This window comes from Siphateles boraxobius, unplaced genomic scaffold, assembly GCF_051911475.1.
Source record: "Siphateles boraxobius isolate OS27281-9 unplaced genomic scaffold, OSU_SipBor_1 25, whole genome shotgun sequence".
Classification (NCBI taxonomy): Eukaryota; Metazoa; Chordata; class Actinopteri; order Cypriniformes; family Leuciscidae; genus Siphateles; species Siphateles boraxobius.
Window position 1 is genome coordinate 14,579,902 of NW_027508866.1, and position 26,611 is coordinate 14,606,512.

Here is a 26,611-nt window from a genome sequence, read left to right on the forward strand (position 1 = left end):
TGCACTAATGCAATAGATTATCAAAGCGTTGTGTAACAGGATGAAGTGCATTATTTTACCTAATGCAATATAATGTCTGGCATATTGAACACACACTTAAACTTACTGCCTGCTTCTACTTAATGGAATGGTTTACTTAAAAAAAAAAGGTTGTCATCATTTACTCACCTTCATGTTCTTCCAATAAATTTCAAGCTTCAAAAAGGACACCATTAATCATGTATAAAACATGTGACTTGTGTTGTGTGCTATATTCCAATACTTCTGAACTCCTTTGATATATTTATTAAACAGTGTGTGAGGATTAGACCAAAATTGAAATATTTTATTCACTGATACTTCTCTCCTTAAGTGATCTGTTAACTGTTGCAATTTGGATTGCAAATTGCAAATTTTCAACGAATCATAGCTTCAAAACGACTAGCTTCAGAAGACTTGGAAAATGAAAGATTTATGGCCCTCCTTTAGGATTTTTTTTGCATCCCTGGAAGCATCAACACACTTCCATTGAAATGGAAAAGAGCAGCCAGAACAGTTCTTCAAAATTTCTCCTTTTTGCTACACGGAAAAAAAGGAAATCATATGGTTTTGGAACTGTGAAATAACTGTAGAGATTAGAAGCTGAAAGACAAATAATGACTGATAAAATAAATCCAACATAAACAATTCAAGCATTTATTTCTCCAATAGCAGCTTACAGTTGGTTTGCTAAATCCTTGCAAACAGTATTTGATCCAGTGCATGTGAGTCTGAATGAGTGAGAGAGAATAAAAGCTGGTCCTCACAGGCAGGATTCGACACAGCACACCAACCGTCACTTGCTGTATCTCCAGCGTGGAGTTGGCAGCAGCTCAGTGATTTCTGACAAAATTACCATCTGTAACAGCCTGGAAATGGACACTGCACACTACCACTCCCCACACACACCTCATCTCCGCCGGATAAACAGCATGCTGGGCGAACCCATAGCGGTCACTTTCTTTCTTTCCTCATTTTCTCTCTCTTTTAAGATTTTTACACAGAGATGGATCTCTTTTTTATACAGTTAATCCAGCTCCCAGAATAACATCTTTCAATTCTCTTTCTCTTCTTTTTTTTCCATTTGTTATTTAGTATCACTCATTTTCAACCTCATTTATTTTAAAACTTAACACAAACGATTCTCTTTGATGGGAATGATTTGTTTCATTTTTAAAATTCAACCACAAAACTCCTCAAATCCATTACATTTTTTTGTGTATTCGTGGTTCAAGTGCGACAAAAGTCCTGTGGTCTTGGAGCCCTCTGATGAGCACTCAATTTTTACAAAATATTTTCCGGGTCAAAATGACCCGAGGGAAAATGTTTCAGAAAACAAGAACAATGTATAAATAATGTTTTTGTGCTAATGTTTTTAGAACATTATTAAAGACCAGATAACTTTGAACGAATGTTCTATTAATGTTACTGGAATAATGTCTGTTCATACGTTAGCCAAAGTTCTGAGAACATTCTTGTTAGCTGGGATATGACTGCAAAGTCCAAACACTAGTATTACTCAATATACTGAGAGCAACCCACCACTTACTCATGTTCCTACGCAGAACTAAATTAGTACAAAATGGCATGCTTCATTAAATGCTGTTAAACACCATATGTGTTTTGTGTGTCTGTGTTCTGTCACTTTGCTGTGTCATGCTGATTTTTGGATGTGATGATGAAGAGCCATTATAGCCCCAATTTCCCGCTGTTTAACAGTAGCGTGGGATGCTGTTCGCAACTCGTCGGTTTATGCTGATACTCTAAAGTGAATCATCAGTGTCGCCGTTCCAGTGGAGGGCAGCTGAGATTCTGATTAGCTCTGTCATGCTTCAGCTGTCAAATGAGGCTGTAAGTATATACTTTATGCCTGTCCAATACATATAGAGCCATTTTCTCTAATGAAATTATGTCAAATGCATCCCTTCCCCCACCTTGCCTGGCAAATAATCACATGCTTCCTCTTTTTTTTTTTTGGTTGGATAATGCATCATATTATTACACCACATAGGTAATTATTAGAAATTGAAGGAGAGGGTGAAAGACTAAGAGACGAAAAAAAAATGAGTTTGTAGTCATGTTGTCCGTGTAAATGACCAAGCTAACTCAGAATTGTGATGCTGAAAGAGGGTGGAAAGCAGCTCTGCAGTATTTTGTTGCAAATGGTTTTGCAAATTGCAAAGTAATTTCATTGCAGTGTATTTCAGTAATATTTGTTGCGACTGAGTTTATTGTCTGATAATGTAAAGTTAACGACTTTACATTATCAACGGAATTATCTGCTAGGTAACATGCATAAATAATTTAGATGGTGTAAAAGTGATGCAGGTGTATTACCTTATGCTTATCCACTGGTACAACAGAAAAGGTGTGTTCGACTTGAAGCGGCGCTGCGCAGACCGATCCGTGTATGACATCAAAGTACCGCGAGAGCAATTCGAAAACATACGGAGCTGTGTACTCTCGGACAATGTCAGTGAAGAGCACCTTGAGATGCAATATGAGACATGATGAAGTAAAATCAAGGTAAATATCACTTAGCAGAGTATTTGTATTGTGTGCCATTACAATCAAGTCATGCAAAAAATATAAAATGTTTAAAAGGCCATTTCTACCAAAAAATGTTGTCTCAAATGACACTGTGGTGGAAATGTTTATAACATGCATGACATAATTTCTCATATATTTAAACAATTGGACAATTTAGTTGATAGTTAAAACAGTGCAAAGGTTAAAAGTGTGTTTTAAGAGAGTTTATGTCCACAGGGTCCAAAGTGCTTCTAGTTGAAGAAACACCAAATACACCGACTGCTCGCCTCGGAAACAGGAGCTTCGCATGTGTACTTGAAAGCAGAAAAATGTCCTATTCCTACCAACACTCACTTCTTGCTGATCACAGGCTAGAGATAAAACACATACACACAATCAGACACACACAAACCTGAGCTTTGCAACCTCTTTGTGTCAGTGGAATTTTTTATCAGGATTTGCGTGGGTGAAATCAATACGGGCTTTTACCGGGTCTTGGGAAAAGTTCAGCAGATTCCACCTCAGTCCTCTGCATTGCTAAAGGTGTCGTGACAGCAAAGAAAAGTGGAAGGAAACACTCAAGAACACACACTCACTCTGCAGGACGTGTAGCGGAAAAAGATCTTCATTAACTTGTGATTGGATCGCCCGATTAACCATTAATTACAACAAAGCAGTTCTCAGTTCATTTCAAGTTTGACATGATGAAGCATGATGAATTTGAGACTGATTGTCTTTTTAACCCACCGGCTCGACATTTATACAATACAAACCTTTAATGTCCTTTGCAGTGGAAACTAGCCAGCCTATCCCTCCAGATAATCGCTTTTCTTCCTTGAGAGATTTCTTTCATTTGAATTTCACTGTGGGGAATGAATCAGCTGGTCCTAAGAAACTGTGCTTAACGTGGTCACTACATTAACTACAACTACACATTTTTTTAAAACTACAGGTAGTCTGTTTACAAGCAATTTTTTATTTAGCTTTCCTTTTGCTTGTTTCTAAAATGAACAAACTGGGCCGGAGGGACTGTACTAATAAAACATTCAGCTTCTGTTCTTCTACTCAAATCTCATAAATAAACGTGCAATTCGTATAAATCTTTAATAGAGTTGCATACACATTTTATTTCCGAAAGTCCTGAAGTGACCAAAGCTTGTCTAAAAATAAAGATGGGGCTAACGTGAATACAATGCTATAGGATGGACTGTGAATCGTTCATGGTAAAGTGGCCACTGGGAATGAGGGAGCAAACATTGTCTTCAAGCAGTTATACATGAGAAAGTGTAAATGCCAAGTGAGTTATGGATACTAAATGTTCATGACTAATGCATCATCTGCACCATATGTGAGGCCTGCGAAAGGTGGCCTATTCTGATCTGACCCTATAGGTCATTTGGAGGCATCTTCATGTGCATAAGAAACAGCTGTGCTCTGGATATTGATGCTAAATTAGGCCAGTGGTTCCTAACTGGTGGGTCTTGGCCCGAAAATGGGTTGCAGGTGTGCTGGTATCGTGGACAGCAGTGGAAGAAACAATGCCACATGCAAAAAACTATATCAGTGCTTAATAATTTGCATAGCAAAATAAATCGACATGTGACCTTTTAAAAAGGGAGCATAGGCATCCAATCAAATTCTTAAGGATTTTGGCAGAAATTCACAGGTTGCTTGACACAACCCTTCATCCTTGAAAACCATGAACAAAACAGCAAAAGGTAAAAGAAAATCTGAACCAAAATACATTAAAGTTCACTTGCAGTAACCACATTTGCCAGTTGTCCTTTTGTCTGTCATGTTAGTTCATGTCCTGTTATTCATTCCCCATACCGGGCTTATGTAGCTCTTGATTACATTAATAGGCTAAATTATTACGGATCTTTTAGTTTCATTTAATTTCCAATGTAAAAAAAGTTTTTGGACATGTGAACCACATTTAAAAATGTAGGAATTTCATTGCATTAGATAACCCACAACTGCAAGCTATATCTTCTCATGACTTTTCCCAGCTATTTTTGCAATTACTTTTAACCAACTGGTCCCAAGGTGATTTTTAATGGATGGATGAAATCGGTTCCCCTCAAGGAGTCTTAGCAGAGTATCCACAGGTGTTAACAGTTAATTTGATGATCTTCATGTTCCAAAAAGTTTAACTACCAGAAAGGGTTGCAATACTTTTTGTCTTTATATTATATTGTATAATTATAAACCCATTTCACCTTACGTTGTAAAATGTTTTTCATGAAAAGTGTTATGCTAAGTTTCTATACAAATAAATGCTTTGGTCTGCTTTGGCATTCATACATTTGTAGGTGTGACTTAAATGCAGTTTATTGGACACATTATCTATTTACACAACTGTTCAAAACACTGTCTCAGTGTCACATGATCCTTCAGAAATTATTTTATATTTTAATTATTTAAACAGTTGTGATGCTTAATATTTTTGTGTCAACCATGATAGAGTACATTGTTTTTCAGGATTATGTGACGAATATAAGGTTTAAAAGAACAGCATTTATTTGAAACATAAATATTTTGTAACATTATAAATGTCTTTACTATCACTTTTCATCAATTTAATTCATTTTTAAGGGGGAAAAAGTATGAATTTCTCTCCAAAATGTTACTGACCAAACATTTTTGAACAGTAGTGCATTCAATTGTTTTCTTTCATGTATGTTTACATCAGGAAGTTTGGTCTGAATTCCCTGAACGCTCAGAACAAAAAGTACAAAAGCTGTCACTGGGGCGGTACCTTTTCAAAAAGTACATCTTGAGGCACTGTTAATGAATTAACTCTGTGTACGTTTTAATGAAGCCTTAATGAAGTTGCAAACCACAAACTGTGATGTTTTCTCCCCAGACTAATGTTGTGTGTCTGTGATTGTGTTTTCTCTCTGCAGAGCCACAGCTAAAAGGCATCGTCACCCGTCTGTACAGCCAGCACGGCTACTACCTGCAGATGCTGCCGGATGGCATCATGGACGGCACAAGGGACGAGAACAGCTGCTTCTGTAAGCGCGTGTTCTTTCTCACTTGTAATTCACACCTGACAAGCACAGTGTGACCTTTGGTTGGTCAGATGTGGAAACTCTTGAGTTGTGTCTGTGTGTGTCCGTTCCTGCGACTGCTAGACGGATATAAAAATAACTTTTGTTGTTCATGTCATTAATTTCCTCTGTCTTACAGTCTCCTCACGTACATGTTCTGTCTGTCTGTCTGTTGTAATTAATTTGAAAGCCTGTGTTGGCATATGTCCCTTATGTCAGGCCTAAGGTGTATAACCCATGGTCACTGGTACAACTCTGGGGAATCAAACTCAGCTGAATTGAAGATCATGAATATTTGTCTTGTCTGGAATTAAGGCCAAACCTGATAATTAGAAGAAGATTTTCACATATTCTTGGCCTTGTTGTGTATTTTAATCAGATGTCTGGAATTGATTAATTTTTTATTATAATATGGTAATTGTTGTTTTAACGATGTCTGAGCTGACTAATTAATATGTCACTCACATTGCAAAATTCCACTGTGCTACTTTTCCATTGTTTTTCTATGCATTAGACGGACATGTTTGACCGTTGTGCTTACATCATTTGAAGCGTGTCATGATTGACAGCGCTTAAGTTAAACTTTTGGAAAACACATCTCTATACTTTGCCGGGTTTTTTCGGTTCTACTGCTCTGCGTCTCCCGTTGTTACCCACAAAAACTAGTTCTGTGTGAATGGCCACATAGAACTCAATTGGAATGCCTATACAAATTGTTCTAAACAAAACTCCAACAAAACCATTGCGCACCTCTGTGCAAAATTTAAACGGTGGTTCGGTACTAAATGGATCTCCATTTTGAACTAATCGAGTGATTGATTCAGTAACCCATTCATAAAAACATGAGCTGCGTCCAAAATCACATACAGTACATTTCTGAGTAGGTACTACATTTGAATTTGAATTGACTTTGTGACCGTTAAAAAAAGTAAGTTGTATATAGTGTGAATATGGATAGTATGAATGAAATTTGTACGTACTACATCGCCATGTGGTTACTGTCACGTGACCTACCAGTGTCAGTTGCTTCACTGCCATTCATAAGCTATGTCACAATTCAGAGGCTGCATCCTTCGAAGGATGCATGAAGGTCCATGAAGGTCAGACCGAACGTTGTTAAATGGGACGGTCTAGCATATAGGATTGTTCTTGTGGCCTAGCAACTGTGACAGGTGCCATTGACGAGCGGTCCCATTGACTTTTTTACGTTATATTCAACTTTCTGAAAAGAAAAGAGGATTCATAACCTGTGTAAATATTTTCCATTAATTGTCCATTTATGTACATAATAAAGAGTATAAACTATCTATAAAATCACATAATTGGTAAGATATGTCAATATTTCAACAGATTTAAAGTGTTCGAGTAAGAATATTCAAACAAATTGAATCCCAATAATAATTACTTTTAAAAGTGTAATCTGGCATTTTCTCTAAAAAAATATCCAGTCATTGGTGCACTATGAATCTTGGGATAGGCTTGCCTGCGAAGAATCCACTTGTTCTGTCCTTCGCGGCACAGGAAAAGAAGGACGCATTTGTAGGCAATTTACGATTTACAGTAGCGAAGTCCAAACAGCAAACTGATCAAAGTCCGTAATCCAAAAATTGTAGTCAAGAACAGGCAGAGAAACATAAACGTGACAAAAAAACAAGAAAACAGAAATGCTCAGTAAAGCCAGGGTAAACTGGCATACATACTACTCTTTTACCTTACTGAAGTATTCGAATTTAGATGCAGCAAGTGACTTGCTTCCTTTCTGAATGAATAAGCTGTTTTGAACTAATCGTTGAATAAATGATTCAATGACTCAGTCATTAAGACAGGTACTTGCCAGCCACTGCCAGTGTTTTTTTGATCATTTTCACAAAAATTCCATGGCCCCCAGAATATTTTGTTGTATGAATATCTGAACATGCAATATATCAAAAGAAACAACAGACACTCTGCTTTTAAACAACATCAACAACAAAAACATTTTATTCTAGCTTCATGCATTCTTTTTTCCCCAACACTTGAATGTGGTAGTTTAAAAAAAAAAGCTTTTTTAGAGCAAAAAGCTGAGAAAATAACGTTTTTGTCAAAGACTACATCCAGATTGGATTCATAACAATGATCAAAAATAGATGGAGGAGATAGAGTCCATCAATACCGCTAATGCTTACACATTCCTATAGCTCATCCTGGGTCGACATTTTATACGGTAACATTAGGCAGTTTTGATTTATTTGCTGTTTAATGCTGGTGATCGTGTTATTTTACGTATGCATATGATTACATATGATATTGTTAACGCATTCTCATCCTTTGGCGTCATATGTGACGCCATATGACAAAACGGCGAAATACTACGCACATGGCACCCTTTATCGTCAATATAACACGCACTGTGATGGGTAGCTTTAGGTGTGGGGTAGGGTCTGTGTCTCATATTCACGCTAAAGGATGCCAGTCAACTTTATGACGCCTTGGGTTCGCGTGTTATATTCACGCTAAAGGGTGCCATGTGCGTAGTATTTCGCCGTTTTGTCATATGGCGTCACATATGCCGCCAAAGGATGAGAACGGGCTCGATATTGTTCGTTTCTGCATCTTCTTCACATATCTTTTGATCAGGAGATTCAGTACTCTTTCAGAAGATCCTTCTATATGGCACCCCTTACCATATAACAGTGAAAACACGGAAAGCCAGAAAATTCCATCAATGGTGGGTAGGCGTTTTCTCACAAATGACGGAAATGTTCGTCAATGCCAGGGAAAAAGTAAAAAAAAATATTTTATTTTTTATTTTTTAAAAAGTAGTATATAATTTTAATTTAGGTTTAAATGAATGGTTAAATGGTTGATCAGAAGTCATTCATTTTTAATTAGTGTTGCCTTTTTGAGGCTCACAAGCAAATATTGCCAATGCAAGTTGAAAAGAGTTTTATTTTATGTAAATGAGCAGTTATGCAATGCAATGGCTACTAGTGGGAGTGCAGACAAATGAAGTCAGGTGATTTGCCTGTAATTCAGCAACTCCAGCAATGAATTCAGTGTGGACGCGAACGCACCTTAAGTTTCTGCAATGAACCGCTGAAGAATATTTAGCTAACCTAAGATCTTGGTATTCCATTTCTGGAAGTTAAAGGGATAGTTCACCCAAATATTCTGTAATTAAGTACTCTCCCTCATGTTGTTCCATACCCGTAAGCCTTTTGTTCATCTTCAGAACACAAATGAATCTTGTGTTGCTGAATCTTTTTGATGAAATCTGAGAGCTCTCTGTACTCTTCTTATACAGCTACGCAACTACCACTTTGATGCTGCAAAAAAGTTCATAAACTCGTCCATATGAATTGAGGGGTTTAGTCCAAATTTTCTGAAGAGACACGGTCACTTTATATGATGAACAGACTGGATTTAGACTTTTATTCACATATAAACATTCATCAACTCATTCAGCAGTTATGGTAAACGGAAACTCAAGCATGTTCGCTTGACGTGTGAGAACCAATAAGGTTCATTCTCGCGTAATGCAGCACGTTTGAGCTTCCGCAAAAAACGCAATACTTCACAACTTGATGAACAAACAACATGGCTTATAACAGATAAGAACAGGAAGTGATGCAAGAAGAACATGCAGTAGTCAGTACTCAGGCAATGGCTCCCTCTGGTGGTTGGAGGAATGGATGAGAAATGTGAATAAAAGCCTAAATTAAGTCTGTTTATCATCTAAAGCGATAGTGTCTCTTCAAAATATTGGACTAAACTCCTCAATTCATATGGATTAGTTTTACAATCTCTTTATGAACTTTTTGAAATGTCAAAGTTGTAGTTGCGTAGCTGTCAACGGAGGGAAAGAAAGCTCTCAGATTTCATCAAAAAGAACTTAATTTGTGTTCCGAAGAAGAATGAAGGGGTTTGGAACGGCATGAGGGTGAGTAATAAACGACAGAATTTTCATTTTTTGGTGAACTATCCCTTTAATTCTTCTGTACAGGTTCAACCTGAGGTCTCAATGGCACAATCCTTTTTTGTTGAGTCACCATAATATACTGTTCTAGAAGGGAAATAGACAGTAAGGAGAGAGAATGTGATGTGTCATGAGCTCTTGTGCCTTATGTAGCTCCGTGTGAGTTTTGTGTGTGTGTAACGGATTGAGAAGTATTTTATTGGGATGGCAGTTGCGCTAGTGTAGCACATTCCTGTCTGGGTTGTCAAGGACTAGCTTACATGTCACGCTTGTCTATTGAAATGACTGTCGCACATATTAAATAACCATACTACTGCAGCGTCCCATGAACGTTGTGACAGGGCGGTCTGACATGAATCCTAAACACTTCACGCCCAATGAGGTGAATTTGATGGCGCTAAATCGTTTACAATAATGTCCGACAGCAATTACATACTGTCATACATCTGTCAAACTCTGGCAGGAAAATCTCACTGAAGACTAATTGCAGAAATATTTACCTTAGTCTGAGAGGGAATATCTCTCTCAGTCTTTCCCTCCCTCTCATTGCCATTTATTTAGCATGTTTTTGTCTTCTGCTATCTCTCAGAAGCAGTGATGTTCCTTGAACCATCCATATCAAAAACAATCCATCTTTCTATCAAGGACAACAGACGTAGGACATATAGTCCCTATTGGATACCTTCCCCCACCTCATGCCAGTATCTTTGCCATCCCTGACAGTTTTACATCCTCTCTTCTGTGTCTTTCTCGTCTTCATCTCTGTTATCCTGTTTCATCCTATGTTACGTTGTCTCTAGTCTTGCAAAGCTAGACATTTGACAAAGTCTGGTTGTCATTGCAGCTTATTCTTCCCAAGAACTGCCCACTTAGACAGGAAAAGACAGTTTGATTGACAACCATACACAGTTTTCAACCTGATTATTCCATTCTCTCTGACACCTCACACTGTTTGCTATTCTTCATCAAGTATTTTATCTATTTCTCTGAGTATGAATTCTTCTTGATTTCGTCCCACAGCACAGTTCAACTTGATTCCTGTGGGTCTGCGGATAGTGGCGATTCAGGGAGCGAAGACTGGTTTCTACCTGGGCATGAACAGCGAGGGATATCTCTACACCTCTGTAAGTGACTGAATACTCTTTTAAGGATTGATGATTATCATAATTAGAATAATTATGCAGGTGCCCTCCATGTGTCTCCACAATAATGATTCACAGATAATTGACGACATGCAGCTTTTAGAGAGGTAAATAATTATGCAGACATTTTAATTACTCTCCTCATATTAAAGAGTTTGGCCAAATAAACTGATGTGAAAGAAGATGGTGTAATTAGGATGATGCAGACACTTTCCTTGATGCTGAAAAGGTCAGGCTTAGTTTATGGTGTGAAAGTACCAATTCTGGGCCTTGCGTTGAAGATTTTGGACTCTCTCCGTGGTGCTGAATTTCCAGTTTGCTCTCCATGGTGCTGAACCTTTCTGGTTATATCATTGGGGTCCAATCCTGTTCCTGCAGGACCACCATCCTACATCTAAGGAGTATACATCTAATACTAATGAAACACACCTAAACCAGGTATCCAAGGTCTTCAGGAAGACTAGAAAGGTCAGGTTGGTGTGTTGGATTAGGTTTGAGGCAGCCCTCCAGTGGCTGAACTGGGCACCAGAATCTTCTAAAATATTAATATTTTTATATTAAACATAATATAAAATTAATTTAAATGATATTAATATAACACAATATTTCAGGGTTCTTTGATAAATCTAACATTCATAAATTAGAAGGTAAATAAAAAAAAGAACAGCTTTTATTTATAATGGAAATCTTTTGTAACATTATAAATGTCTTTACTGTCACTTTTAAATGTTTATTAATGCATCTTTGCTGAATTAAATGGTTTATTTGCTTAAAAAAATTACTTAGCCCAGACATTTTTGAACAGTAATGCATTTAGCCAAAAAACATTTTAAAAAGATTAATCTCACTTCGAATCCTGTTTTAAATGTACTAGATACCCTATAGTCATTTTGGATATGCGCTGTCAATCCTCTCAAAGGTCAATCTTTCCCATAAAAACAATAACAAAGAATTATCCCATGCAGTGTGTCCAATTACCCAAATTGTGCTTGAGGTGGAGCAGATATTTAGACTGTGTCACGGCCAGAGCAGGATAAAGAGAACAGAGAGCGTGATGAGACGGCTCTCAGATATTGAGTGTGTGTTTGTTAAGCTGTGTATATGTGTGTGTGAGAGCTGTGTGCATCCCAGAGCTGCCGATTAGAATGCAGGGATGAGAGAGCTTTTGTCTCCTGACTCTCTCTGAACTGAGAAATGAGGGGATTTTCTTCTCAGAAGTGGATAGCAACATTTGGTTCAAAGGCAACTGACTCTAATTCAGAGCCTGTGTAGCTTACCGATGCGCTGCAAGCCTTGGGACATTCTGCCCTGCGTTGCTATCCTAAAACTGTCCCTCCTCCCCTCCCCTTTTTTAATGTCTTAGGTCTGGTCTGTCTATCCTGTCCCTGTCCTTTTCACCGATTCCCTTTCATTTGGACTCATCCTTAACAGACTTGTCCTTTCCGTGCTACTGTAACCATCCGAATTTGTCCTGTCATTACCCTATTCCAGTCTTTGGGACTCAAACAAACATTATTTTTGCTTGCAGTCGAATTAGAGATCATTAGATTGAATTCTGTGTATTTTAATCGATGTCAGAGGGATTACGTAAGCAGATTAATTTGGGAATGTTTACAATGCGTGCTGCTTAACTGGCATCTGGATGCAGGAAATCATACTGGGTTTTGTTGTATCACCATTGGATCTGTGTGTTCATAATATTTTTTTTAAGCATATGTGAGGGCTTAAATGCGAGTGCAAGTGTGTGTTTGATAACCATCGACTTAGAGAAAGCGTGTGTAACGGAACAGACAAATGTGTGAGAGGCTCAGAGGACACAGCCAATGGGGAAACACCTCAGTCCCCAGAGCATTTTTTTCTTCCGCATGCTCCCATTCCCCTCCCCTCCCCTCCTCACTGCAGCTAAAGAGAAGGTCATTCATAATATGCCACTATATTGTCAAGCTCTATAAGTATCTCATTGTAATAAGCCCACGTAAATTAGCCGAGCTGCCTCCGGGATTGTGCTCTTCTGCCACATAATGGATTTCATACATCCACTTGGGCAGACATTCTTCATGTACTCATGCAGCATTTGGTGCAAAGCCTGTAATGACCATTAAGGTTTAAAATGCACCGTCAAATCTGGAAGAGGCAATTCAGCTGCATGATTTAAAAGGTTAAAATCCACAAAATTTGCAATTATGACAACGTTCCATTGTGATTTACTTTTGAATATGGCACATCTAACAAAATAGCTGTGAGTTAGACTTCTCATGGCTATCTAAAAGTACTCCCCTTTTACAGTTTAGTCTTTTGACGGCATATGTAAGGAACAGATGTTTTATGGTAATGTAACCTTACTTTTTATAAATTAATAATACTCTTAACTGGCAAAATAACATTTTGGAAGACTGATGAAAATTGTCTATGATGGGTTTTTTTCATCCCCTAATGTAATTAGGATAAATTTAACTTTAATTTGTTCAATTTGTTCTGTTTAATGAAAAAGAAACATTCCGGCTTTGTGCTGAGCAAAAATTAAACGGTTCATAAAATAGTATTAATAATTAATTAGCCATAACAGTCTGAATAAAAATTATTTTTTAGAATCCCACACTCATAAAGTGAATAAAGGTTGCAAAAGTGGGTTTTGGCAAAGTTGCCATAGAATAACTATTTTGCATTCCCCAAAGAACCTTTTAAAAGTTCTTAAAGAATCATTTTTTCTTAGTGTGAGGAACATTTCAATTTCAAATTATTTAAACAGTTTTTTTTATATTTTAAAGAACTTGTGCAATGAAAAGTTTCCATGAATGATAAAGGTTTTTTATGGAACCATAGATCCCAATAAATAACCTTTATTTTTAAGAGTGGAAATTCATTGGTCAAGAACAGGGAACCCCACTATTCTGTCATCATCATTACACATATTATATTTTCTTTCTTCCACTGAACACAAAAGAGGATATTTCACAGAATGTGAGCTTCTCTTATAGACTAATGTGGATGGTAACTTTCAAGCTCCAAAAAGAAAAAGAAGCATAATCCAACCCATATGATGATGTATAAATCTATATATATTGGAATAACATGAGGATGAGTAAAATATGACTGAATTTGCATTTCTGGTTGAACTTTCATCAACTTCCAACCGTACAGAGATCAGCACTGAGCTGAAAGCTTTCCGGTAGCCTTCATTGTTATGCATCTTGAACTATCCAGGCAGCAGCTGTGTAGCCCTGGAGAGCGATGGGGAACGGACTACTGAGGGAACCTCCGCGCTATTGTTCTACGGTTATATGGGCATCAAGGTCTGTGAGATACCTGTTGTGGAGTTAAGAAAATGATTTTCTGATAAAAATAGAGCCTTGTCCCGTCCTGACCCATTTTATAGACAGTATGCTCTGGAAAAACCCTCCTGGGCTGAGCGAGAGAGGGTGAGAAAGAGAACACGAGAAAGATATGAGGAGTGGGAGGCGCTGACACAGTTGTAAGGTTCCTGACAGAAATAGTTATGGGCCTGTTGCCATGATCAGCCATTATTCAGACGACACAGGCTTCGATTTTAAACTACTCGCTTCAAACTAAGTTTCTACCAGATAACTTGCAATATAATGGCATTGTCTGAGCACAATAGGTGCATGTGTGTGTGGGTGTGTGATTTGTGTGACCTCAGACAAGATGTGTATAGTGTGTGTTGTGGTGCCTTCATCTCAGGTTTGATAAACGGTTTCTATAGACTCTCTCCTCTGCAGATGGTATTGAGATTCCGAATGCTTCCGCCACTGAGATGCAATCGCACCCATCACACCGCAGACTCGAAAGAGAGACATGTGGTTTGTAAAGGTAAATGAAAAGCCAGAGACGTACCGATGTGAATCCAAACTAGAACACATGCAATTTCTTTAAAACACACCTCATTCCCAGCATTCCCTCACAAGTCGACGAGGGACGGCGAAAGAGAGAGAGAGACAGAAGTGTAAGTGATTCAGTGATCTTCTCCTTCCCCCTTGCAGGTAATGAACTGCAGATTGTAGCTGTTCATCCCCATAAACCCTCTGCGGCATTTTAAGCTGCCTCCATTTCCCATAAGCCCCTAGCTTCAATTGAGTATCTTGTTACTCTGTGGCCATTCTGTCTTTGCACAATGTGATCTCATTAGTATTCGTAGTTGTTGCTAAACACTAATATATACCATTTCATGTATGTACATATTACAGACACACTAAGCTTTCCATGTCCTCTGACAACTGGATGGAGCTGAAATTTCTGAATCAATGTGGAATTAAAGCACACATTGACTACAATGTAATCACTTATTAATATTTTGTTGGTTCTCCCTTTTTTATTTTTTTGTTATAACAGAAATTCTTCTGGTTATTGACTGACTAAACATTGTGTATGCGCCATGTTAAACTTATTTAAAATCGTCCTTAAAAGTTGAGTTTCATTGGGACACCTGCTTGACTTATCACAAATCAGGTTTATAATTTCCCAAAGGCTTTCAATGGCTTCAAGGTCAGGGGACTGAGGAGGCCACTTAAAGGGGTGATGAACTGAGAAATCAAATTTTCCTTGAGCTTTTGACATACAGGAGGTCTTCATACTATAAGAATATCCTGTAAGTTTCAGAACTGAAAACTTCCTTGTTAGTCCAATAAAAGTTTTTATTGACACCAGGCTCAGCGAACGACAGGTTTTTCAAAGTGGGGATCTATGATGTCAAAGAGGATAAAACCCCTCCTCTGCAAAAGAAGATCAACGCCTACTTCAACACGGCCTGTTTAGCCCTGCCCACCGACTCGCGCATTACATGCTATAACATAGGCCTACGACGAGGTAATTTTGCTAAACTGGATCGAGCTACCAAGCAATAAACATTTACGTAATATTGTGCAGTACCTGGTTGTGGAAGAAGACAGTTGCTGCATAAGCTTCCTTCGGATTCCAATATTAGGAATGCGTGGTTAAGCTTTATTAAATCAACAGAAAATCAGTCACAATTTCCAACACAGGCTCTGCAAACAGACTTTTACGACACGGATCTGCCAGCAACGCCACAAACATTTAAGTAGCCATGTTTATTTTAATGCCTGATCTGTGAGCAGTGATTTCTGATGTGTAATTATTCTAGTTCAGTATTATCTTTCTCTTAAAATCATTCAATACTGTTTATGCATCAGTGACTAAAAGATCAACTTCACATCGTTTCTCTTAAGATGAAATAATATTAAAACTGTGATTAAGTTATAGAAAGAAAGCGACCAATGAACGCTCCCTTTCCAATCGCCCAAGCTGTCAGTCAATCATATCTCGTTATGAAATCAATGACGCTGTTACACTGCACAACGAAGCTCTACCTGTATTTACGTCGTGTTTGCATTGTTATTTGGTGAAAAAGCATTCGTGAGTGTGCAAAAACTGCGTTGCAATAATGAGATCTTTATTCATGCGATCACCAGACTGTATGTCATCTGCTCAGCTCATCACTGCAACCTTTCATGTGATGGAATAGATTTAAATATGCTTCAAACAATACATTTAAAGATTTGTTAATCTTCTCGATAACTGTAATAGTAAAAACATAGTAGTTTCTGAGAGTTTCACATGCAATACTAGCTATTTCACATGCAAACATGTCAGCCAATCACAGCAGTGGGCGTTAACACTGAAGTCTCACAGCAGACACGCCCCTTCAAACAGAGCATTCAAATCAGAGGCTAAAATCAGGCTAGGAAAAATGCCTTTTATTTCTTAATTATGACAATGTTCGATGTAAAAATCATACTAACATTATAAGGGCACCCCAGGCAACATTATAAAATAATAAAATAATCCAGTTCATGACCCCTTTAAAGACTTCAAAATGCTGAGCATGAACACTTTCATTCCATGGTAATCAACTGTATTCAAAACATGTCCTGTGTTAAAATGGATATTTTGCATTTTTACTCTAGCCTGTACTCAGTCGCAGTCAAATAATGAGTCACTAACAGCTGATTTGTCTAAAAGTTCATTCATTACACTGGACATGAAAGGGTCAAGTCTAGTGCACTGCAATATCATGCTGTGTTTTATACTGCACATTTTGGAAAATATAGTTCATCCTAGCAATCTGTGCATGCATACTATATACTGCATAAAATAGTATAGCATGTCTATTCTAAATATTCAGGAAAGCGAATGCGTTTCACTCATTATAGATTCACGTGTGTCACTGGTGTCACAACAGTTCCGATCAATCTTTCGACATCACACAACAAAATGAAAACATGAAGTCAAATTAGGCAAATGGGTTAACAAATCAATGTGGTGGTGTTAAACATATTTAATTAACCTAATTCGTTGAACCTTAATAGATTTGTAAACATTTGAAGTGTGTACATTTTAGATGCTGTCAGTACTTTGATATTGTAAACGTACGTGTGCTCCACACTTTGCATTTGAATAAAAAAAAGAGATCCATTTTCTTTGCCACATGCTCATTAGTAATACTTCCTTGTTGTCCCCCCAACGACAGCCCTGTTCCAGATCGTTCATTAAAACAGGAGATGCCATCTTACATTCCATAACATAATTCTTATTGACAGGGACCCTCAATTCATCACACAAAACAAAGATAAATGCTATCAGCGGGGGAATAGCCCCGCCCACCCTCGCCAGCTGCACAACCATCAGTAAACATCACCATAGGAAGAGCGTAAACTGATATGGCCTCGCCTGCATTCGTTTCATCCATTCATTGATATTTCCTAATGTAGCTCTGCATGCTTTATAGACTTATGTAATGTTGTATGTCACTGAACATCTGCCGAAAACACAAACTAACTACAGTGAATGTTGTGGGAAGACACATTACATATACTGTATGTACACGCATTCAAGCACAAGGATTAACTGGGGCATAAACATATTGGGTAGAAAAAAAACACACACACACACACACTCGCTCATGAAACGTAAGCCCCATTAAGAAGCTTTATGTTGAGATATGATCACGGACGAGATTGGCCCCAAATGACATACAGACAGAGATTACTGTACTGTAGGGGCCACTTTCGGTCACAAAGCATCATATCCGGTGTGGAAACTAAAGTGTGTGGGTTTAGCCTGGTTAGCATGATCCAGTTAGCCCCTGCTGGTGAATACTGTTACTACACCTATCTACAGGTGCATCTCAATCAACTCCCCCTGGCTCACCCTAACCTTAACCCACCCTAACCCAACATCACTATGGGTATTTAAGAATAACAACAGAACTGATATCTTTATTTCATTATTTGTTTTACATTATGATAAATACATTGCTTGTTACATATACTGTTATGTGCATATACGTACATTTCAACCGTAAATAAATTATAAATCCTAGCTAGATTATGTTCAATACCTGTTTAGCGATGTTTGTTTATGTTGAAATATGATTAAATAATGGTTTCTATTTTAAAGAATAACGTCCGTTAAGAGAACATAGTGCACATTGATGCTCCCAGGTTTCCATGGTGCATTGTGGGACTTTCAGGGAGCGAACGTTTCAGTGAACTGAAAGGACTTTGCGACAGCCCTTAAAATGGCCGACTCCCTGATCAGTGCGCTGACTACTGAACTAGGTGGCTGATTGAGACGCAGGCTTCATCTTTCTCTATAGAGTGCTGCAGGGATGGTGTAATTTTGTTAGCCAAAACCTGGAAATGGGTTTTCATTTTAGCACTTCCAGTTCCACAATCCTAGTCAATGGCTTTTTGGTTAAATGCTTGAAATAAGGTCCATTGTTAACACCAGCTCAAGATATTTTCGTGTTTTATTCTACAACATAATATACATAGTAATACCCCCCTTAGTTGTGATTTTTTTTTAAAGCGTTTACTCGTCTTGTAAAAGGCGGTTGGTAACACATGGCTAAATGGGACTACAGACCCATACAAAAATGTAATACAGGTGCTGCTCATATAATTAGAATATCATCAAAAAGTTGATTTATTTCAGTAATTCCATTCAAAAAGTGAAATTTGGATATTATATTCATTCATTACACACAGACTGATATATTTCAAATGTTTATGTCATTCAATTTTGATGATTAATACTGACAACTAATAAAAATCCCAAATTCAGTATCTCAGAAAATTAGAATATTACTTATAGAATAGACCAATACAAAAAAATGATTTTTAGAAATGTTAGCCAACTGAAAAGTATGAACATGTAAAGTATGAGCTTGTAAAGCACTCAATACTTAGTTGGGGCTCCTTTTGCCTGAATTACTGCAGCAATGCGACGTGGCATGGAGTCGATCAGTCTGTGCCACTGCTCAGGTGTTATGAGAGCCCCGGTTGCTCTGATAGTGGCCTTCAGCTCTTCTGCATTGTTGGGTCTGGCGTCTCGCATCTTCCTCTTCACAATACCCCATAGATTTTATATAGGGTTAAGGTCAGGTGAGTTTTCTGGCCAGTTAAGAACAGGGATACCATGGTCCTTAAACCAGATACTGGTAGCTTTGGCACTGTGTGCAGTTGCCAAGTCCTGTTGGAAAATTAAAACTGCATCTCCATAAAGTTGGTCAACAGCAGGAAGCATGAAGTGCTCTAAAACTTCCTGGTAGACGTCTGCGTTGACCTTGGACCTCAGAAAACACAGTGGACCAACACCAGCAGATGACATGGCACCCCAAACCATCACTGACTGTGGAAACTTTACACTGGACTTCAAGCAACGTGGATTCTGTGCCTCTCCTCTCTTCCTCCAGACTCTGGGACCTTGATTTCCAAAGGAAATGCAAAATTTACTTTCATCAGAGAACATAACTTTGGACCACTCAGCAGCAGTCCAGTCCTTTTTGTCTTTAGATGCTTCTGACGCTGTGTCTTGTTCGAGAGTGGCTTGACACAAGGAATGCGACAGATGAAACCCATGTCTTGCATACGTCTGTGCGTGGTGGCTCTTGAAGAACTAACTCCAGCTGCAGTCCACTCTTTGTGAATCTCCCCCACATTTTTGAATGGGTTTTGTTTCAAAATCCTCTCCAGGGTGTGGTTATCCCTATTGCTTGTAAACTTTCTTCTACCACATCGTTTCCTTTCCTTCGCCTCTCTATTAATGTGCTTGGACACAGAGCTCTGTGAACAGCCAGCCTCTTTAGCAATGACCTTTTGTCAGTTTTGTTTCTCGCATATATGGACAACATTAAGTATAAATATGTGACATATATATATATATATGGGAAAATATATGGCAATTACATGAAAATGGCCATTTTTGCTATATTTTGAAATATATGTTTCATTTATGTCTATGTGTTTTATATATATATATATATATATATATATATATATATATATATATATATATATATATATATGAATTTTGCATATATTCTCATATACGCAGGAGACATACATGGGCACTGACATTATATATGTTTTTTTACTGACATATATTACCTTTCTGTATGGGGAGGTTGTCCTGGGTATTAAACGTCATCAGCTGAACAGGTAAACTCGAGCTAGCTATCATTACTACAACTTTCAGGGAAATTTTTTTGAAATAAAAACTGAAATAGTTGCAATAGTTTGTTTATAGCCCACAATTAGCTTTTACTTTTGTTGATATTATTTAGGTGAACAAATTATGTGAACAAAATGTGTAAGGATCATAAACTTTTTGTTGGTCAGACAGCTTATTTTATGCAATATTCCAAAAGCCGATGGAAAAATCCTATTGGCTTTTTCTCAAGGGAACCGATGCTAACTGGCTTACAAAATTACATCATCACTGCAGCACTCTATTGAAGGCCATTTAAGAGTTCCTGTCTTTTCAGACTAAATAAGACACTAAAAGCAAATATTTTGCAATTACAACACTTTTTTTCACAGCGTGCATATAATTCACCCAGTTCCTCTTTCTTTTTCCGTTCTCTGCCAGTGCCATAGGCCTTCTCCACTCTCAGGAAGTATGGCACTCATTTATAGCTAGAGTTGTAACTTTGGTTTCCCAGTGTTCCTTTGTGGCCGAGACGCCTGTTTCGTGTGTTTCGCATGATCTTGAGATGAAGGGCATATTACTCTGTCTACTTCCTGTCTCAGTGTAACGCCTTTAGCTGTAGTCATGGATTTGGGACTAATACAAAGTTTCACTGAATAATGCATGTGTCTTTGAAATAGCATAATTGATATCAATTATTCAGCCGTGTCTCCAGCATTGTGTTACGTTTCCAGAACTTCCTGCTGAGAATCTAATGGACACAGAGGTCACGTTGGTCCCAAAAATCCAAGAAAATTTCAAGGCTGCTCTGTTGCAAAACTTTTAAAGCTTATAAGATTGGCATTAAAGTGATTTTAAAAAGTGCTGTAATGTATGCGTTTCTTGTCAGTGGCAGTTTTACGACACTGTTATATTTTACATCCTCTTTTAGTTATTGTTGTGTTTGGCGTTAAAGGTGCAACAGGTCTTGTGGAACATTGCAGATTGCTCTTTGTAGCACTTGAGCGGGCGCTGTAAACTGCCCTCGAGTAAAGTGTTTCTAAGTTTGCCATGTGGCAGTAACAAGGTCATTAACTCCACTTCGATGAGAGATAGAAACAGCACAGCAGCGGATCCCGCATCCTCCGACTGTCAATTTCATGCTCTCTGAACCAAGAGCTGTGAGAGGAAGCTTGCAGAATGTCTTCGATTGGGACGTCATAGCTCAGGTCCTGTGGTGGCTGTGTGGCGGAGTGTGTGGGTGCATGTTTTGTTGAGTCTGCATGTTTGCTAGTATGGGTAGTTCCCACTTTAAACATTTAATTATTCATAATTTTTAAGGTTATAGGCCTACAGTACATTTCTAAGTCAGTACCATAGCAATCTGTAGTAAAATATGTGTATATGTATATATATATTCTTTTAAGGGATGCACGTATCGGCTGATATATGTTCATTTTTAATTTTATCGTTATCGGCCCGATAAGAAAATGTGGCCAATATATATAAGCCGATAAATAATGGATTATTTCCTTCAGCTGAGACACTTCAGATCCGCACTGTTCGCCATGTTTTTGAATTTTTTGCAAAATATGATTGTAATCAATTCAAAAAGGAAAATACAGATAAGTGCAACATGTGCAGCACAAGTCTATCACAATAAAATTATAATGAGAACATTATAATTGTGTGCTTGGGACGCGTTGCACTTTTTTGTTTTTGTAACCAGGCTCTCAAAAATGATTGGAATTATATATATATAATTATATATCATATATCATTCATACACAAATACTTTGCCATGTGTCAGCATAAATTAGTCCATAGACTTACCAATCTACATGAAACTGTACATGGTGTGACACATACAAAATATACAAGTACATAAAAAAAATATTTTGCTTTTCACTCTATAATATGATAAAATAGTCACACCATATTATAGGCTGTGTTTGGTGTATTCATCGAATTCAAGAAAACAATATTTACATATAGAGTACTATTTAAGCATCCACACATTTTTATTATAATTTTAATTATATTGAATAATAATCAAATTTATTTACACAAACCATGTATTTTACTTCTTTTTACTTTTTTTATTTCTGTCTGTGTATGCAATATGTATGCACACAAATATATATTATATGTTTGTCTATGTATATGTTTATGTGATGATAACATTTACAAAAACATTCTTCGATCTTAAAATTATATTTTAATATATGTCATTTTAGATATTAGGCATTTAACACATATATCAAAGATGCTATTGGATTCATTATGATCCAGTGGTGTGATGCAAAATAATTTTGTTTGACATTCATAATAAATTATAATATTAGTTAAATATATATTGGGCAAAAAAATTTAAATTACATATTTGTATTACAAATCTGTCACCATCAGCATTACATATTTTATAGTTTGCTTTGTCATAAGCTTGTTATTATGTAGGCTACACGTATTTGAAAAGTTAAGAAAATTCTTCAGAGATTATAAATTAGATTTCATATTTTTATAATAGAATAAATTGTCACAACATATGACAGTGTCTGTGTATGCCAAGGAAATTCCATATCATATTCATTTATTTGTAGCCAAGAGTGGTACAAACTTCTCATTGTTAAAGTACGCGTGAACTGATAGTTGTGACAGACTTTACTTTAGTATTGTGACATATTGTAAAATAGAATGGTAAAATGAGGAAAAAATGAAGGGTGGAGCTTGATTTTAGAGCACCGCCTCACAATCTCTAGCTTGAAGTGGTTAAGGATGTTCCGCCGAAGCTGTCAAACTGGCGTCATCAGAGAATTTACAGTGGGGGAAGCATGCTTTCAAATTTTGAATCTTTTTTTTTTATGACCAAGTAGAACAGATTCAATCAGACACTTGCATACAAAAGGAGAGAAATGGAGGGAGGAGGAGAAGGGGAGGAGAGCGGGTGGGGCGAGGGGAAGGTCAGAGTGCTGCTCTGCATAATAAAGATCTCGGCATCGTCATCGGGATTCTCCACACGCACGCTGGATATTACCTTTTACCACATGTCATTCCAAACCATTCCACCAGGACACGCAAGCTGAAGGAGCATGTCTAACTCGTTCAAGAGTCAGAGCGAAAGGATTAGCTTTTTTATTTAAGCCCGTAATCATGGCTACTCAATGCAAACTCTCCCACGCACAGATAGGAGCTGGTCATCTAGGTCAGGGGATTTAAAAGGTCCAGGGGGTGCAAGGGGTGCTAGGGAGACCATGAAAAGTTTGAGAAAAAAAGATTTTACAAAATGGATCTAGGGCTGTCTATGACAAAATGTGCACTTACGATATCAATGATTTAATGCCATTCCTTTCCAAGACTGCTCAGAAATCATGAGATTAGTCGTGATGATAATTGCATTGACAGCACTAGTTTTTAGTAGTTCGATTTAGATTTCATATAGACTTCGAATTATTTTTGAGTATAGAATTATTATATTTATATACTGTACGTATTTATATAATGTTCATCTCAGATATGCTAAATAAAAAGTAACTATTTTTAGAGAATATTAATAATAACATTTTGCTTAATCGATGAAAATATAAAAGCCTGTTTTTCTACCCTTAATTATTTCATTTTGTTGTCTTTATAATATCACAATTAAATTATCATACTGTGTTAATGATTGTTTATATGTGAAAATGTGTAGTTGAATTTATTTTTTGGGAAGGGGGTCCGTCCTATGGAAAAAAAAAAACTTAGGTTGACTTAAAGGGTTAGTTCACCCAAAAATGAAAATGATGTCATTAATGACTCACCCTCATGTCTCTCCAAGCCCGTAAGACCTCCGTTCATCTTCGGAACACAGTTTAAGATATTTTAGATTTAGTCTGAGAGCTTTCTGTCCCTCCATTGAAAATGTATGAACGGTATACTGTCCTTGTCCAGAAAGGAAATAAAGACATCTTCAAAGTAGTTCATGTGACATCAGTGGGTTAGTAAGAATGTTTTGAAGCATCGGAAATACATTTTGGTCCAAAAATAACAAAAACTACGACTTTATTCAGCATTGTATTGTCTTCCGGTTCTGTTGGGGATCCCCGTTCAGTGACGCTGCTGACGTAAGACGCTGCTGGCGTGTGTCTGGTGCACCCGAGCTTCGTTTACAGTCTGAGGGAGACGCACGCTGGAAACAAAACAATCTTCACAAACATGTCTAAGGATTTCCACAGAGAGGACGACTTGCATTTTTTTGCCCAGCCATATTTATTTGAACCCGAATACACGGACGCACCAGATACACGTCAGCAGCGTCTTACGTCATCAGCGTCACTGCGGACTCGTGAACGCGGATCCCCAACAGAACCGGAAGACAATACAATGCTGAATAAATCCATAGTTTTTGTTATTTTTGGACCAAAATGTATTTCCGATGCTTCAATGCTTCAAAACATTCTAACTAACCCACTGATGTCACATGGACTACTTTGAAGATGTCTTTATTTCCTTTCTTGACAAGGACAGTATACCGTTCATACATTTTCAATGGAGGGACAGAAAGCTCTCGGACTAAATCTAAAATATCTTAAACTGTGTTCTGAAGATGAACGGAGGTCTTACGGGCTTGGAGCGACATGAGGGTGAGTCATTAATGACATCATTTTCATTTTTGGGTGAACTAACCCTTTAAGGTCGACTCCTGGTAGATGGAGTCAGAGGATAGAGATCAAGTTCTTAATGTCTTAACATTGGACCACCACAAGTTATGGTGTGATTCATGTTGTGTAATAGGTCAAAGGTCAACTTTCAGTGTCATATATTGGAAGCCTGAACTTGAAAATGTGTTGATGTCCTTTACCATGGCCATGGTAACTCGATTCACACGATTAGATTGTAATTAGTATTCCATAAGGCTGATCATCTATTGATCTCCTCCGTCTGCGAGATTCGGAGGACAAAAAATACGTGAGGCAAAAGCTGCTTAGTTTGATGCATAGGCCAGGAGGGAGGGAGGGAGGGAGGGTGGGTTGGATAAAATGAGTGAAAGAAAAAGAACGAGAGAGCTGATGAAGACAAGTCTATAAAAAAAAATCATGAGCATTGCATAGACTAAAAGCAGACAGGCAGAAATTTGGTTGCATTCGCTAGTTTTCACTCAAGCTCCTTAATATTAGGGAAGAAAAACTCCCTGTAACCCTTTCATCCCCTTCCAGTCCCCAGCAACTTCTCTGTTTCTCTTCCCCTCACCCGGTCCAAATCTCTCAGTCTCCGGTGACTTGCCGAAAGTCTTCAGTCAGCCGTTTCTGCTTGGCTACCCTCAGTAAATCAATCCTGCTGATTGGGTCTGCTCTCTGACAGGGCAAAGACCCTGATGAAGACTAAGAGAGATGTATACATGTCGCTCCTAGTTACAGTCACCCGGCTACAGCAGCTTGTATTGGTGGGAAGGGCTCTTAGCGAAAGGGAGATGAATGGGAACAGTAAGGTTATGCTCGGAACATGCTAAATTAAAGTTTTAGGTTGAAAGTGGAATGTGTTTTTCTTCATCTCAGGTCGTGACATTTTGAGTATCTGTGGATTTGTGGTTTCTGCTTTCAACTTTGTATGTTTACATTAGCATTCCGGTACGTATGTTGAGTGGAGCTCACCGCTTTTCGACTCTCAGAGTACCTTTGGGGACAGTGTAAAGTTCATCAGTCATGCAAATGAATGCAGTTGTTGAGTAGTATAATCTACCTCCTGCTCTCTGGAGAACATTGCTTTCAGAAAAACACCATGATGAGATTTCCCCTACCCCTCTATAGACGCAGCCCAACCAATCAAAAATATGGCATCATGTTATTTCTGTTCCCAACATGCTAACTTTGTCATCTTTTTGTGTTCACGCACATCTTTGCATGCATTTCAGAACTCTGTGCTTATTAGCATATTTGTGTTTTTCATTCTTTGGCAGGAACATTTCAACCCAGAGTGCAAATTCAAAGAGAGTGTGTTTGAGAACTACTATGTGACATACTCCTCCATGCTGTACCGCCAAAGCCAGTCGGGACGCTCGTGGTACATCGGCATCAACCGGGACGGCCAAGTAATGAAGGGCAACCGCGTGAAGAAGACCAAAGCGGCTGCGCACTTCCTACCTAAAGTTATTGAAGGTCAGATCAGGTTTTAAATAAACTTGAGGCATTTTATCATGGTAAATCTAGCCTAAAGTGGTAACTGTGTTTTAATACATTCTACTTGTCATTAGCTGGTCCAAGCAGGAGTATATGCTAGTAGACCATTTAAGACCATTTTGGACCAGCAAGGTGGCTTAACCAGCTAAGGTGGTTAAACATGGTGGCTGTTCAAACAGCTAATAATCAACCTGGACAAGCTAATAACCTGCTTGCACTGACTAATGACTAATATCAGCTTGCTCTATCAGATAATGGCCACCTTGGTCTAGCTAAAAAACACTTTACACCAGCTAATAACCATCTTGCACCAGATTAAAG

The 26,611-nt window shown here is 37.9% G+C and overlaps 1 protein-coding gene across 2 annotated transcripts in view; it reads left to right on the forward strand.

The window, feature by feature from the left end:
* The window catches only part of fgf11b (fibroblast growth factor 11b), a 57,626-nt gene that overhangs the window by 25,072 nt on the left and 5,943 nt on the right, over positions 1-26,611 (forward strand). For both annotated transcript variants that reach the window (XM_077242823.1, XM_077242824.1), the window contains exons 2-4: positions 5,454-5,564; positions 10,576-10,679; positions 26,071-26,269. In XM_077242823.1, the coding sequence (XP_077098938.1) occupies positions 5,454-5,564; positions 10,576-10,679; positions 26,071-26,269 (414 nt within the window). The remainder of the gene's footprint in view (positions 1-5,453; positions 5,565-10,575; positions 10,680-26,070; positions 26,270-26,611) is intronic.